This window comes from Odocoileus virginianus, chromosome 5, assembly GCF_023699985.2.
Source record: "Odocoileus virginianus isolate 20LAN1187 ecotype Illinois chromosome 5, Ovbor_1.2, whole genome shotgun sequence".
Lineage (NCBI taxonomy): Eukaryota > Metazoa > Chordata > Mammalia > Artiodactyla > Cervidae > Odocoileus > Odocoileus virginianus.
In genome coordinates this window covers 11,015,293-11,031,207 of record NC_069678.1, presented here as the reverse complement: position 1 = coordinate 11,031,207, position 15,915 = coordinate 11,015,293, and the positions used below count along the sequence as shown (strand labels likewise).

Sequence of the window (15,915 nt, the reverse complement as noted above, 5' to 3'; positions counted from 1 at the left end):
TTAACAGGAGTCTTTTGGGCTATATCCCTTCCCATAGGGGCTGGTGGCCCAGATTATTTCTATAGCTACCCCCACCCCTGACTGCCAGGAGGAAATCAGGGTAATAGAATTCAGGCACAATCTGGGCTGTAGAAGAGAGATCGTGTTTACCAAGCCTTTGGATAAGCATCTGAACTGGCTAGTGTGCGGGGCAGGTTAAATTCTTGTGCAGTTGTGACGGTCAGTGTGCTTGCCACCAGCAAAGGTGTGGGGAGGGGAAGGGCAATCATAAGAGAGAGGCTTCTTTGCCAGCAGAATTCATGCTCATGCGGCTGCCCCCTTCTTTCCTTGCTTCTTATTCCATGGCCCAGGAGGAGGCATGGGATAACTTGGACTCCAACCTGTGCTTTTTACTGTGGGGTGGGAGCCGGGGGAAGATTGTCATACACTGTAATGGAGGGTGAGGCTAAGGGAGTGACTTGAGGAACAGAAAGGGTCACAATTCAGAAATTCGGAGGGGTGGTGGAAGGCCTGGAGGGAACATTCTCTTCTGCCCCCAGTTTTTTTGGTAATGCCATCAAAGCAGATAATTTTAACCCAAAGAAACTCCTTGTAGTCAACTTTTAAAAGGTGCGAGGTGGGGGCCAGTTGAAAGGGTGGAAAGTATCCCAATATTCCATCCTTTTGTTTTCTGATCTGGAAGGTCCTTCTGGAAAACATTCTCTTTGGCTAGTCATCCTCTTGTTGGGTGTGTTAGGGTAAGGTTATCAGAGGGTTATCAGAGAGTTAAGCAGCAGATTAACAGGTAATCCAAGATTCCCTCTTTGAGAAACCTTTTTTTATTTTTCCACTTTATGTGACACTTATGGGAAAGCTGCTGTAGAATAAGACATGTCTCTAAGCCAGAACTCAGGCAGACCCCTTCACTGGCTTACCTTTTCTGACACTAGCGTGTTTAGGAATTTGAACTGAGTCCAGAAAGGGGGTGGTACTAACTGACACTGGGCTGGGCAAGGAACTGAGTTTTGAAACACTTTTCCTGTGGAACATATGGGAATTCATTGATGGGAAAGGGAGGAAAATGCCTGTAATAACACAGAGTGTATAGTCATGTCTGCTCGGTCTTAGGTGCATCTGAGTTAAGACAGGTTCTACCCTGCTTCCTCATGGTGGTATTCAACCCGTCTTAGTATCATAGTTTCTTTTCACCATGCCTCTGCTTCCTTTTCCCATTCTTTCACTTAAACACAGGCTGAGGCTGAGGTGGCCTCCTTGAACCGTAGGATCCAGCTGGTTGAAGAGGAGCTGGACCGAGCTCAAGAGCGCCTGGCCACTGCCCTGCAAAAGCTGGAGGAAGCTGAGAAAGCTGCTGATGAGAGCGAGAGGTATATAGCAGGGCCTGATGAAGTGTGGATTTCAAAGGTTGTTCATAATGGCTCTAATCAAACAGGTTCCTTAAAAACCTATTTCTTTTTAAAACAGTGACCTGTCTTTACAGGATCTTCTTTCCTTCTGTCCTTCATATTCTCTACATACGAAAACCGACAGTAAGGGTTACCTGGACCCATGACCCTTGTGTAATGGTGTTTCTCTATAAATAAATTCACCTAGTAATAGTATCCCTGTAGTGGCCTCCATTTAGCACCCACTCAAAGCAGTTCACAAAGTGAGGTTCCAGGCTAGCTGCACCTGGGAATTTGGAAGAAAGTCCCATCAGCAGCCTCTGCCACTCATCAGTGGATCAGAAGTGGAGCCCAGCAATCACTGATTTAATAAGCTCTCTAGTCCCTGGCTGCACTGTTAGAATCATGGGAGTGCATGGTAGGGATCTTTGGGGAGTTTTAAAAATACGTCAGAATGCCTGGGTCCCATCCCAAATCAGTTAGAACCCATTGTGAAAGGGGCCTGGTCATTTTTTAAAGGGGCCTGGCTATTTTTAAAGCCCTCCAGTAAATTTTTGGGGGAGTATTGCGTGGCCTCGCTTGCAGGATCTCAGTTCTCCAACCAGGAATTAAACCCAGGACCCAGCAATGAAAGCCCAGACCTCTAACCACTAGGCAACCAGAGAACTCCCCCCTCCATCGATAATTTTAATGTGTGCCCAGGGTTAGAATCACAGTCCTTGAACCAGCTCATCTTTGTTGAAAATAGCCAATTGGCTTCTATGTAACCTAAAATGAGAACAAAAGTGTGTGATGACTTGCACAAACCAAGACTTTTCAGAATTAAAAAAATTCCTTGTTGGGAGTACATTAACATAGTGCAGCCGTGAACATAAATAAGACAGCTATGTATATACTATTATAGAATAGTGGCCAAATTATAGAAAGTGAGGAAAACAAATTGCAGAGCAGTGTAGTATGGTTCTTTTGGGGCGTGGGGAAAGGTGATGAGATTTTTGGTATATAAAACATTTCTGGAAGGATTATCACATTTGATGAGCAGGACTAGAATTAGTGAGTCTTTCTGCATTAGACCTTTAGACTGTTCATTTAAATGTTTGATTTTTTAATGAGGATGTATTTATAAGAAAAGATTTTAAGCAGAATAATTCAACTAAGGTGAGAAGGTGCTATGAAAATTCTTTTTGAGCGACACAAGCAGGGAGGCATGGGCTTTACATGGTGCAGTCCCGGGTCCCTTAGAGTTGAGCTGATGACAGACTCCCCAAGCTGTCGGTGCTGCATTTGTCCATGTTGTTTCTGGCAGAGGTATGAAGGTTATTGAAAACCGAGCCTTAAAAGATGAAGAAAAAATGGAACTCCAGGAAATCCAACTCAAAGAAGCTAAGCACATTGCAGAAGAGGCAGACCGGAAGTATGAAGAGGTATGGCACTCTTAGCTCATCCCTCTCTCTGCAGTGGTTTCGGCCCCTTTGCTTCTGAACTGTACCCTTGTCTTTTCCCGTAGGTGGCTCGTAAGTTGGTGATTATTGAGGGAGACTTGGAACGCACAGAGGAGCGGGCCGAGCTGGCAGAGTCGTGAGTATCTTGCCCCCCAAATCTTGCCGTACCATTCTGTTCTTTTCCTTTTGGCTTGGGCACTAATGTGAATAAACTAGCATTTCTTCAACCTTGTTAAACAGGACCTAGAGAGTGGGAGTCACTTACAGTGTTTTTTTTCTTTTAGCCCTAAGAATGGCTTTGGGCTTTCTTAACTCACGCCATGTGACAAATGAGACTTCCTGATTTTTTGTTGGGAGGGTTTATAAATTGAGGGGAAGATGAAATCTAAAAAAAAAAAAAATGGTGAACTGTTGGCCGGTAGGCCTACTGGGTCCTTCAAACTGGGTTCTGCTTCTCCTTGAGGCATTGAAGTGGCTGTGCTGACTTAAGATCTGTCTCTGTTCTTACTACTTCTCTAAGCTGCTGGGGAACTTTCGGGCAAAGGCAGACAAGACCTGTTCCCCTGATGGCACCTTCTGGGCCTTGTTTAACAAAGTCCGTGCTGATACAGATTTATTTGTGCTTCTCTTGCATTTCCCTCTCCTAGACATGACATATCATGACCATGGTGATGTTTTTCTTTCCATTTTTTTTTAATTTATTTTTTTTCCCATTTTGCTGCTTGTTTCCTTGCTGTGTTCCTTTTTGACCTTTCTCCCTCCCCACCACCTGGCTTGTGCGATCCCTGTGACTATCACTAACAGCCGTTGCCGAGAGATGGATGAGCAAATCAGACTGATGGACCAGAACCTGAAGTGTCTGAGTGCTGCTGAAGAAAAGGTACTAACCATTAAACCCACAGAGAGGTTCTGTGTATGGTGTGATTTTGTTCGGTTTTGTTTTTGTTCTGTTTTGCAGCTGCCTCCCCTCCACTGGTTGGTTTGTTGAGTGCTTTCTCATCTCTTCATGGAATGCTCCATTCCTCTCCACTTACTTGGCATCTTTCATCTCTTCTTTCTAATTACTTCACTGCCTCTCCACAGGGTCTCGCCTTCCCTTGGGTGATTTGGGGGACTCTTTGGGTTGGGCATCCGTTCCCACTTCCACCCCAGGTAGCTGTTATGATTTGTTCCTGGTAGTGATCTCTCAAGTGTTTTCTTTACCAGTGTCCGAACACTCTGAGTCCCAGCCCAGGAGGGTCCAGCTCCTGATATGTTCTCTGGTGGAGGGAGGAGGGTTGATGCTTGCTCAGTTTACCTGGGAACTTCTCTTTTCCCCAGTATGCCTTCCAACTCTCTCTACATATAGGTTCAATTCATGTCTGTGTGTCTCTCTCCCTTTTTTTATTCTCTTCTTCCCCTTTCCTCTCCTGCGGTATTTAAAATATTCACAGTAAGTGTTCTGAGCTGGAGGAGGAGCTGAAGAATGTCACCAACAACCTCAAGTCTCTTGAGGCTCAGGCGGAGAAGGTAGGGGCTGGTTTGTAAAAGTGACAGGCTTTGGGGCCTGGGCCCAGCCCTGCCCTTGATGAAAAATGGGAGAAACTCATTCCTTATATAATCCAGTGAGAAGTATCCACCTATTCTCTCCAGATTCGGGTTTAATGCCAATTCCCATGTACTTTGACTGCTGCAGTTAAAGTAACTTCTTGGTCTCACACCCCCTGGGGCACCTTCTCCTCAGGCTGATACTGCCGTGCTGGCATTTGGGGGCAACAAGTAGGATCGGATCTGAAACCTAATGGGCATAAAGAAAGATGGCTTGTCTTCAGCTTCTTGTGGGACTGTTTCAGCCACATGGCCTCCAGGTGTCGTCACATTTACTCATTAACTTGGAGGCAGGAAGAATGCCTTCCTGTGCTGATCAAAGCCTAGGTCCATTTCAAAAATAATGGTCCTGGTGGAGTCTGAGGTTATCATGGCTCCAAGGACATTGATTTGTGGGTTTTAAGGACTGTTTGTTCTGAAACAGCCTTGTTCTTTCTCATGGATCATCCAACACATTCAATCCAAGAGGATGTTGAATGTAAATGTCGGGAGCGGGGTGTCATCTGTGTAAGCAATATCTATCCTGAGATGTTTATTCTACTTCTCTTACAGTACTCTCAAAAAGAAGACAAATATGAGGAAGAGATAAAGATTCTTACCGATAAACTCAAGGAGGTGAGCTCTGGGGATTATATATGAGGAGGGGGGGCCCAAGACATTGAGAGGCATATAAGGCATCGTGTTGACTTAGACTAGCTGGCTTTGGTTCTGAAAAGTATAGAAGCAGAAGGTGGAAAAGATAGAGGCCCTTCTCGAACTGTCTTATCTCTGATTCTGACTCATTTCATGTTCCCCCAGGCAGAGACACGTGCTGAGTTTGCTGAGAGATCGGTAGCCAAGCTGGAAAAGACAATTGACGATTTGGAAGGTATGGAGCCTGGTGAGGGATTAAGATTAATAGAGAGGAAGATCGTGCCCTTTGATGCTCTTCCCCTCAACACCAAAAGGATTTGGTAGTGACCTGGCGTGCATCCTATGCCCTGTCTGTGCCATAGCCAGGTGAAATGGGTCACATCTTGGAGCTGGATTTTTATACTTAATCTTTTCCTTTAATAAGACTTAACCTAATATTCTGGAATTTGTATCCTCCCCTTGGAGGAGATTGGTCATGGCATGTATCCTCATGTCGCCCCATGGCTACTTTGGGCAATCTTGCTCACCACTCGAGTTATGGGGGGAACCTCACCAAGGGAAGCAGTGGTGGAATGGCCACTTCTCAGAGCTGACCAATGCCAGGGGCTTTCTGAATGCTTCCTGCCCCTGCAGTTTGGCAGCTGCATCCACCCTAAGTCTGAAATATGCTGCTTTGGTACACTGGGTAGCAGAATATTCTTTGAGAGAGTTCAGGGCAGGCAACCTGTAGAGCAAAGGGACCAAGAATATTGGTTATGCTTGGTAGGTCTGAATATTAAGTGTCTGAGTATTAATGTGTATTTTCTCCTTTTCCTATTTTTGTTAAATTCAGCAATATTACTACTAGGAATTAGGTTCGCTGGGTGGGAATGGTATCCTCTTGAGTGCCTTTGGTAATTGGAATTTGTAGTCATGACTGTGCCCAGGTTCTCAACCTTTGCTGCAATTGATTAGAGCTATCAGAGGGATCAAGAAGTCTGGTTGGTCTTGGGGGCAGTGGATCTGAAATGGCCAGTCGTGGCTGCCAGGATAGATATTCTCCTAACGGTGGGATTAGACCCGTGGTCACGCTTTCCTTCGTTTCTAACGATTCCCTCTCTTCATCTGCTTCTGATACCTTTTACTGTGTGTCCTCATTCCTCCCTGTGTTCCTGTGCCTGTCCAGATGAGCTCTATGCCCAGAAACTGAAGTACAAGGCCATTAGCGAGGAGCTGGACCACGCCCTCAATGACATGACCTCTATGTAACTATCTGACAGCAGAGTGGGGCTGGGACCTTGGCTTGGGGCGGGTGGGGGTACAGACTGTGCGTAGTGTGCTCTGCTTTTGTCTTCTGGAAACTAGAATCTCCACTCTTATCTTTAAAACATTGGTGCTGGTTACTTGTTGGCAAAAGCTGCGGCGGCATGTAATCCTGGATCAGGGGTAGAACCCTGATCTACGTGTATAATTTTTGTACTTTTTATTCATGGTCCTTTCATTATGACACCGGGATTTTCCCGTTTGGTTCTTAAGTTTAGTCTCAGAAGAGTTACTGCTTAAGATAATCATGTTGTCATACAATTAAAGAACTAGGGCCCAGAGAGCCAGTGACTTGGGCCATAGCACCCAGACTTCCCTGGTGTGTATGGTTTGTACCCTGATGCTGAAGTTCAGGTGAAACACCCATGATTGGAAATCCCAAATTTACCTAAAAGGCTGAGCCACGTCCCAGAGCAAGCCAGGTAGTAAAAAGCACCAAAAAAAAGAGTTGTGGGGGCCTTCATCTGTTTGCTGTGGATCCCTGATCCTTGACGCTAATCTGCCTTTTCCCCACTAACCCTGAAAAGAAGCCAAATGACTCAGGCTGCAGTGTCTGGCTGTCTTTTACCATTCCTACTGCCACCTCTTCCTTTTTCTCCTCTTCCTTTCTCCCAAATTGCTGTCTAGATTGATGCTTGTCCTTCTCACCTAGAGTCTCCTTACTTTTTCACACAGATAATTATCACCGTTTCTGCTCTGTTCTGGATCTACCCCTTTCCTCGGGGAACCCAACGCCCCACTCTCGCTCTGGATTCCATTTGGGTCAGCCTGGCTGATCCCCAAGGCATTAAGATGGGCGGGGGGGGAGGTGGCCACAAAACAACTTATGTATTCTCTTCCACCCCTCACCCCAAATTAAAATGTTAAGCTGCCGGAAGCCTCATGCCACCCTGCATTTGTGTCATTGACAAAGCTGCTGCTGTCCCTAAAAAGGAGCCTTGGGGGTGTGATGTGGGGCGCAGCTATTGTAGGCTCTCCCTTCTCTGACTTATATAATCAAAGCCACTTTTGTGTGTGTCTATTTTTTCTTGACATTTAAATTCAACTGATCTATCAGAGTGGTGGACTAGGAGAGGTTCCTTAGAATAGGAGCTCTAGTTTGACACTCAAGCTGAGTGAAATTATCCAAGTCCTTTACTTCCAGGTTCTTAAATCATCCTATCTGGAATGTTTGTCTTCTCCTTAGGTTCTTCTTTTAGAGACCACTGAAGTACCTCTCAATATATCCTCTCTACCCTTTTACCAGTGGTTCATCCTCAGAATACACGGTGGACCCAAATATGTGACTGCTGAAATTGACTAAGTATATTGCCACAAGTCAGAGAAAGTACATAATAGGTAGAATTTCCAGCAGTTATAAACCTTTCTTACATATTTGAGGCTCACTACTATTTGCCTGCTAGTATATGCTAGTGGAATGTAAGTGATAAATGATTGTTACTAGAAAAATGAAAACAATCAGTCATGCATATTTCAAATGTTATACACAGGTACCATGTTTTTTAGTACATGCATAAATATGGTAAATTGCTTCTAGTAGGATTGTTCCTAAATTCATGTTGTGGAATTAAATATCAACCTTCCGGAAATTCCTTTGCTGATTTACATAGCAGAGATAGTTTAATCTGGGTAGTGTAATCATTGATTATACTTATCTAAGCACTTAAGTGTAATCCACTTAGTACTTCAGTTTCTCAGCACAGTATATATTTAAAATTTGGCTTTCTTTTAAACAGATATGGCCAGGTATAGAGGTTTTCTCTAATTTAAAACGTTAGGTCCCATTAAATTCAGTTTTCTTTCTGTCTATACCATTTCTTTTTGCCATACAGCCTTTGTGATTAAGGTACAGATTATTACTAGTTTGGGCACAGGGTATTAAGATGGAGGCATCTTCCTTACTCTCAGGTTGCTCATAATCTAGTAGGACAGAAAATATATGTATAAAACTAAAGATGATGTGTGATGAGTACCCCAAATAATCAAGTACCCTCAAGAGGGAGGAAGAGGTTGATTGCAGTGTTGATGATAAGAGAAGTGTCATGATAGGAGGCACATACAAGTTACTTAATAAACATGTTGAAACTTTCCTCTTCATTTTTATTGGATTCCAAAAGATTGGATTTTTGACAGTCTGGTTGAAGGAAAGTGGGTCTTGAGCATTTTCATCAAAGAGAAGCAAAAGAACAAAGGCATAGAATTGGGAAGGACACCAGGGGTTTAAGCGTCCATTTAGATAAAGTAGGGAACAGGTTTGTGCTAAGATCAGGCTGGGGAGTTTTAATTTTGTTTTGTAGGTGATGGGGGTACCACTAGAGATTTTGAGCAAGGATGTGTTCTTAGTAGAAGAGTTAATTTGGCCACTAAGTTAAGAACATATTGGAAAGGGAGCAGATTATCAACGTGATCCATTACGACAATGATTCCCGGATTTCATTCATTTGCATATCAGTTTTGACTGCTTTTTCCATATGTACATGCAGCCTACATTATTTTCTTTTAATTTACTCATTTTAAAATTTCTTAGGCTAAAAAAAAAATTTCTTACACTACACAATTCTAACTTGAAATCAAAAGTTTTGACATGTGCTAGTGTTTTTTTCCTAATGAACATTAAAATCATGTAGCTAATTAAGTTCACAAAAGTATGCTGTCTGCAATCTTCTCACATATCACTAACAGTGACTGTACTACAGTTTAGGAAATACTGGGATAGGTTATTGCAGTTTCCCAGGGAGAAAAATCTGACCTAGATAGTGGTATTAGGGGATGGTGATGACCATGGGCATTATGATGGGTGGTCACTAAATGCAAGAAGGAAGCATCAAGGATGACTGGTTCTGAACCTAGGAAAATGGTGGTATTAAAGGTGTAGGGAGGTCATATAATCCTGGTTTGGGAAGGCAAGGGAATAAGTCTGTAAAACTAGCTGGTATCCAAGATGAAAACAAATCCTAGCACTTGAGGGGGAGAGTTTGATACAAGAGAGATTTAGGAGTCTGTGAGGTTGGCAGGCAGTTTAGGCCATGGAAGTAAATTCGAATCCTAAAGACAATTGCAAATGTAAAACGAAAAACTAAGCAGAGGAAAATCTGTGTAGAGGTGGAAGCCAAATGGAACTGGTTGGAGGGATAGAAGAAATGAGTAGCTTTTTAAAAAATTTGAGTCACTGGGTGATTGCCAGTGATTCTTAACTTTTAACAGGTAGAGAAGGATGATAATTGAAAATTATGAAAACGTAATTATTGATGCTTTATTAATCAGGGTATATTTTGAGCATTAAGGACAAGGAGAGGAGCCATACTTCAAGGAGCAGAAGCAAATTGATGGAAAGGAAAAAGGAGGCATGAAGTATAGTGTAGAACAATGATGTCTGTCTGAACCTTTGACAGTGATTTCCAGTATTGCAACCACCAGCCACATGGGGCTGTTGAATACTCAGTGTGGCTAGTGTGACCCAGGAACTAAATTCTAATTCTGCTTTTAGTTCTGAATTTAATTAACCACATGTGGCTAGTGGCTGCCACGTTCATTGTATAGTATAGTTTAGGCTGTTTTAGTATGTGGGCAGAAGGAATTGACTTTGGCACGGAGGAAGGCTTCTAACAAAGAAAAGAACTAAGAATGGAGAAAGATTAGAAGAGTGAGGTGTAGAAACCATCTTATGTTACTTGAGCCAAGACTTGCTATGGGAATAGGGTGAAGCATCAGAGTAAAGTGCTTCATCCCTTCACTTTCCTCATCTTAATTTCTAAGGAAAAAACCACAGGCTGATGTGTTGGGATCCATTCTTCCCTTCCTCGTTACCATTGTTGGGAAAAGGAATAAAACAAAGTGTGACTGGATCCCAAGTTACCTGATGGGTGGAACTGACCTGTTATGTTAGGCAGCCTTGTCTTAGCCACACCCAGACTCTTCCATTCTCATGAGATTGGTTGAATATTCCTTAGCCTTAACATGAGGAAGGAGTTTAAAAAAAAAAAATCTGTTCTACATCATTCCTTGAATGTGAGTCTTTAACACTGATAGAGTTCCCCTTATTCCAGGCACTCCCATCCTTTTCCTGTTACAGAATGAAATTGACCTGATTCAAACTAGTGAAGCCTAAGAATGTGTAGCATCCATGGGATTATTCCCTGAAAGGAAAATCAGACTAAAGGGGGATTCTCTGACTTGCTTTTTGTTTGTTCATTTTATTTGCTCTTACAGGGAACCAAGAAATTTAATGAACTAGTATCTGGTCCTGAAATTTTAGTTAATAGAAATAACAGAGTTAGAAACCTTACTTATTACAAAGTTCAAGGTGAGAAAATAATCACATTTATCTTTCTGACCTTACGCAATTATAAAGGAACTAGAAGTTCTAGGATTTAATCAGACAATAAAATGCTCCCACTTATTCTCTGCCTCTTTATTTCTTCCCTAAGTGGAACAAAACTCTCCCTGACCAGACTTTTTAGAGTTAGGATCCTAATAACACCTGTCTTTCCTAAGATTGTGGGAGTCACACTAACTAATAGATATAGATGTTATGGAACAGCCAGGTTGCAGATGGTCTCTGGATGTAACATAACACCAAAAAGTGCAAGGAATGAGATTTCAACACAATTTGAACCCCTACTGTTTGTCAGGATTGCCCCAGTGAATAAGACAGGTCCAATCACAGACCCGATGGACTAGTGTAGACTAGTACAGTGTTTCTCAATGGTGGACTTTAGCCCTTTAGGTCAGGATAATTCTGGGATGTACAGAACAATCCTGTTTATTGCTGTCCCCTGCCCAATAAATATGTCAGACCCTCCAATTATTGTGACAATTAAAGCCTGCCCTCACACATTTCTCAATTCCCCTCTAGGGGGAGGGGAGGGAGAGTATTCCTCCTATTGTGACACTGGTTTAGTAGGAAGTGCAGTTTTTAAAATTCTCTTCCAATTCTGCCCCTACGGGGCAGAAACTCTTGTTTTTTGGTTATTCCCCCCAGGATCTTTTTATACATGTATGTTTTCTGTTTTGGATAGTGTACACAAAGTGGCAAGTATTATTGGGAACACACTAGTCCCCAGCTTCTGGGTAGAACTGGGAAAACTTCAGTCCAGAAGGCAAGGTAACTGAGCAATGCCCACGGTGAGCCCACAGATGAAAGACAGAGAAGTCTTTTTCATATTGAGGTTCTGAGACCATTTTGAAACAGACTGTAAAACATAGGAAAAAACTTGTTTATGAACACCAGAGGCTGACATTAGGAGTAGACTGGGAAGACCTATCCCTCAATTTCCATTACCCTTGTGTTAGTCACATGAGGTTGGACTCACTGTAGCCCCTTTTTTATTTATTAAAAAAATTTTTCTTGTGATGAGAACTTCTAGGATGACTTTTTAAAAACACCTTTCATATATAAAACATACAGAGCAGTACTGACTATATTATATTGTATATTACATCTCTAATATTTATTTTATAACTGGAAGTTTATACCTTTTGACTGCCTTCATCCAATACCCCCTTACACACTCTCCCTCTCTGGTAACCACAAATTTGATCTCTTTTTCTGTGAGATTGTTGAAGTGTAATTGACTTATAACACTATGTTTATATTAGTTACTGTATGATACACAGCATAGTGATTTGATATTTCTATACCTTACAAGACGATCACCATTCTCTACCTCTTTAAGATGTGCTCCAAGTGGAAAATCCAAATAAATCCAGGGGATTTGAGCACTTAATTACTTGTATCAGGAACGCTTTTAGTTAAGAAACATCTTAATAGCTGCTTAAATAAATATGGGGTTATTTTTCTCTCATAATAAAAAGTCTTGATTGAGCAGCTTTGGCTTGGTGTAGTTGGGGTTTCTGTGATTCTTATGGCCCCTTTTTTTTAGTTGAAATTTGCAACTCGAGTCATCATACCCATGTTCAAAGCAAGAAAGAAGGCTAGTTTTCCCAGAAGCCCCCAGACACACTACCTCCTACATCACTGGCCAGAACTGGATCACATGATCACCCTAAGCTGCTAGTGAGGCTGGAGAAACAGGATAGTCTTGATTGGCTTGCATTAGTAATGCACCTTCCCTGGGGCTGGCGACTGTGGCCACTAACAGGTTTGGTGAAGTTGAGTTTTGATTGGATGTGCCACTATGATAGGTCTTTCACTCAACACCTACCATAGAAAGCATTAGAAAGTGTAGGGTTGAGTGAGTATGGGCTATGTATCCCAGTCTTCTGTTCATAATGCTGTATTGAATGCTTTTACAGAAAAATATTCAACTGTTCACGTCGGTTCCTTACAAACGCTCATTTTTGTAAATGTATTTCTTGTAAGCCAACTATATTCCTTCTTTTGCTGTGCTTCACTTGTCTCAGTTTCTTAACCCAAGGAATAAATACTATGAAGGAGATATTTTTCTCCCTCAAAATGTCATCCTTTCACCTTGTTAGCCTGCATTTTTTATTTTACTCCTCTGTTGGTCTTTTCACCAACTGACTGAATCCTCCTTGCATCCATCCAGCCTTACAGATGCATGTTATGTATACCAGGTAGTTAAAAGTCTCAAGATTTACTTCTGGTACTCTACTAACTTTCCCTTTTTCTCTTTCTCCTCCTCTTTTCCTCTCCTTCTCTTGTTTTTCTTCTCTCCACTGCTGCTGCAGAGCGTCTCTACAGCCAACTTGAGCGAAACCGCCTGCTTTCTAATGAGCTGAAGCTAACGCTGCATGATCTATGTGACTGATGGGCAGGGCTCACTGATGCCCATAAAACCGAGCTTACGGCTCACACCACTGACCTGGACCCCAGCAAAAAGCTGATTGTCTTTTTAAAGTTTTTATTTTGCCCTAAGCAAATTGCTTTTTAATTGAAACAGTTAGAATAGTGTTGTCTTCCTAACTGCACTGTAAAGTGGGAACAGTTAAAATTAATACTGCCTTTCTGCTCTTTTCAAGAGATTGTGGGTGATGAAGGGAGGGACCTGAGAGATTATAATGAGGAAATCTGGGAGAGTTTTCTGTTTTCCACCCTTATTTGCTGCTCTTTCACTTGTGCACTGACTGTAGGATATGTTCCTTGCATGAATGTTTTCTAACAATAAAAGGACTGACTTGACAAGATGTTGTAACTGCTTCATCTGCAGGCCCGGGGATGGGCCCTTCTGACTGGGTAGAAAAAAGACAAGGGAGAGAAAAGGTTGTGGGATATGAATAGGTCAGTGTTGCCATTCTCATCCTTGAGCTGAAGAGCATTTTCCCCACCTCCCTAGAGCAGAGAGTGGTTTGCTTGCTGGGCAGCTTTGATTTTCCTTGATGTTCAGCTGCTAGTTTTCTTTGTGACGTTTTCCCCGTTTTTCCTCTTGTTTCGTTTTCCTGGTATAGTGTTTAATTGTAAGTAACTGTATCACAGGCTAGTTCCTGAAGAATAACTCTGCGAAAGTCTCAATTGAGGTTTTGCTTACAAGGATATGTTTTGCAGTATTCTTTTTTTTTTTTTTTAATTTGGGTGCATCAAATCTTAGTTTTGGCATGTGGAATCTTCAACCTTAGTTGCAGCATGCAGGATTTAGTTCCCTGACCAGGAAGCAAACCTGGTCTCCCTTCCCTGCATTGGGAGCTCAGAGTCTTAGCCACTAGACCACCAGGGAAGTCCCTGTTTTGTTGTATTCATGACTTTTTCTTTCTAGATTCTCTGACTTAGCTATGGGGGTTCTTTTATTTATCCCACTAGTCATTCCTCTCCTCTCTACTTGTTGAGGAAAACCTGTAGTGCACGAGGATCCTCTGGTACTCAAATTTTCAAGTTGAGCTTCTGCTGTTTCTACTGGTAGAAACATGCGCATCCTTGTTCTCAATATATTAGACTCCAGCAGGCTATTTGGAGTAGGTGTTATCCTGTGGGCAAAGACTTAGAAGAGTGGATGGCTGATGCTTAAGGCCACCTCCTTCAGTGACTGAAAACTAAAAGCCTTGCTTGGGGTGTGGGGAGGAGAGGAAATGACTGATAAGGTCCCCAGCTCCCTCCCCTAGAAGTCCAGCAACGCCTGTAACTTCCGTAGGCAAGTCTGAGGCCCTGAAAAACCAAGTGATGCAATAACTCACTTCTGTGGCTGAGAGGGCAGCTGCTTCATTAGTCTGCAGCTTCCCTGCAACAGGAGCAATTCTCAGAATGGGTAGACCTTGAAATTTACTTCTAGTTTTTATAACCTCTCTCCTTTACCCCCATTAGATAAACTGAAATGCACCAAAGAGGAGCACCTCTGTACACAAAGGATGCTGGACCAGACTCTGCTTGACCTGAATGAGATGTAGAACACCCCAGTCCCGCCCTGCCGCTGCTCCTCCCTCTCACCCCGACTCCGCTGAGGCCAGCCTGCCCGAAGCTGACCTTTAAACTGAGGGCTGATCTTTAACTGGAAGGCTGCTTTCTCCTTTCGCCACCTCTCCCACCCTCTTACTCCTGTGTCCTTTTCGCCAAACTGTCTCTGCCTCTCCCCAGAGATTCCAGTTGGGCTAGAGGCTGAGCACCTTTGGGAACAACGTTTAAGGGAATGTGAGCACAATGCAAAGTGTCTTTAAAAGCATGTTGTGATGTACACATTTTGTAATTACCTTTTTTGTTGTTGATGTAACAACCATTTGTAAAAAACATTCCAAATAATTCCGTAGTTCTGAAGCAGCAGTCTAATCCCTTTCTCACTTTTGGAAGGTAATGTTTCAGCTTAATGCATATTGCCTTCTCCAGAGAGAAAGGGAAAAGGTTTGGGCCTGCCTTACTGAGAGCCTAGCAGCCCAGAGAAAGGCTCCATTTGGGGAAACCTCATTGCTCTATAAAAAGTACCCGCCAAACCAGAAAGATGATTCCAGGAGGAGTTAGCCAAAAAAAAAAAAAAAAAGTGCTGTTCAGGTTTTCAGCTTTATGGTATCTTTGGACAAGTTTTTTTTTTCTTTTTTCATCAGAAGTGACCAAACAATTAAGATGGTGAAACCTCTGAGACCAAATCCTTGTCCCAGCTCTACCCTGTTCCCAACTGCTCACAGAATGGATCATGTGCCCTTTATGTTGAAGTGACCACTTAATTGCTCTCCTGCCTCCTTGAAAGGAAAGAAAATTATGTTTTGCCACTGATTTAGCCATATGAAATTCATCTCATCACCCTTTTCTGGGTCTGAAGCTGCTGTCTCCAAAAGTGCCATCTCATTGTGCTTTGTATCGGTTAGTGCTGGAGAAATCTTGAAAAGCTTATGTACAAAACTTTTTAAATTTTATATTATTTTGGAACTTTGCTTCTTTGGGGTTGAGGCACACTGGTCACCCCTCTGCCTGTGAGAGCTCTCTACAGTCTGTGGGCTAGCAGTGTGCTGATCTTTTGAAGTTTCTTTCCCTACCCAGTCCCCCTTTTTTGATGAGGTTTCAGTGAGGTCTGTTAGGTGTGCATCCTGCAGCTTAATTGGCTTAAAATGTTCTCTCCTTTGGTGTGGTCTCTTTGCGGACCAACTGGGAGAAAAAAACCAATAGTGTAACTGTTTTGATACTGAAAATTGATAAATGTCTTTTTGAAATAAAGAACCAGTCCCTCCAA

At 42.6% G+C, this 15,915-nt stretch overlaps 1 protein-coding gene across 18 annotated transcripts in view; it reads left to right on the top strand.

Annotated features, from left to right (window-relative positions):
- Positions 1 to 15,915, top strand: part of TPM3 (tropomyosin 3) — a 26,535-nt gene extending 10,620 nt beyond the window's left edge. For 2 of the 18 annotated variants that reach the window (XM_070467411.1, XM_070467417.1), the window contains 8 exons: positions 1,231 to 1,364; positions 2,689 to 2,806; positions 2,890 to 2,960; positions 4,258 to 4,333; positions 4,964 to 5,026; positions 5,210 to 5,279; positions 6,210 to 6,288; positions 12,998 to 13,451. In XM_070467411.1, coding sequence (XP_070323512.1) covers positions 1,231 to 1,364; positions 2,689 to 2,806; positions 2,890 to 2,960; positions 4,258 to 4,333; positions 4,964 to 5,026; positions 5,210 to 5,279; positions 6,210 to 6,288; positions 12,998 to 13,019 — 633 coding nt within the window. In that variant the 3' untranslated portion in view covers positions 13,020 to 13,451. Of the gene's footprint in view, positions 1 to 1,230; positions 1,365 to 2,688; positions 2,807 to 2,889; positions 2,961 to 3,628; positions 3,705 to 4,257; positions 4,334 to 4,963; positions 5,027 to 5,209; positions 5,280 to 6,209; positions 6,293 to 7,021; positions 7,224 to 12,997; positions 13,452 to 14,561 lie in introns of those variants that run through there. The other 16 variants (XM_020887339.2, XM_070467416.1, XM_020887337.2 and 13 more) reach the window with 10 other exon arrangements.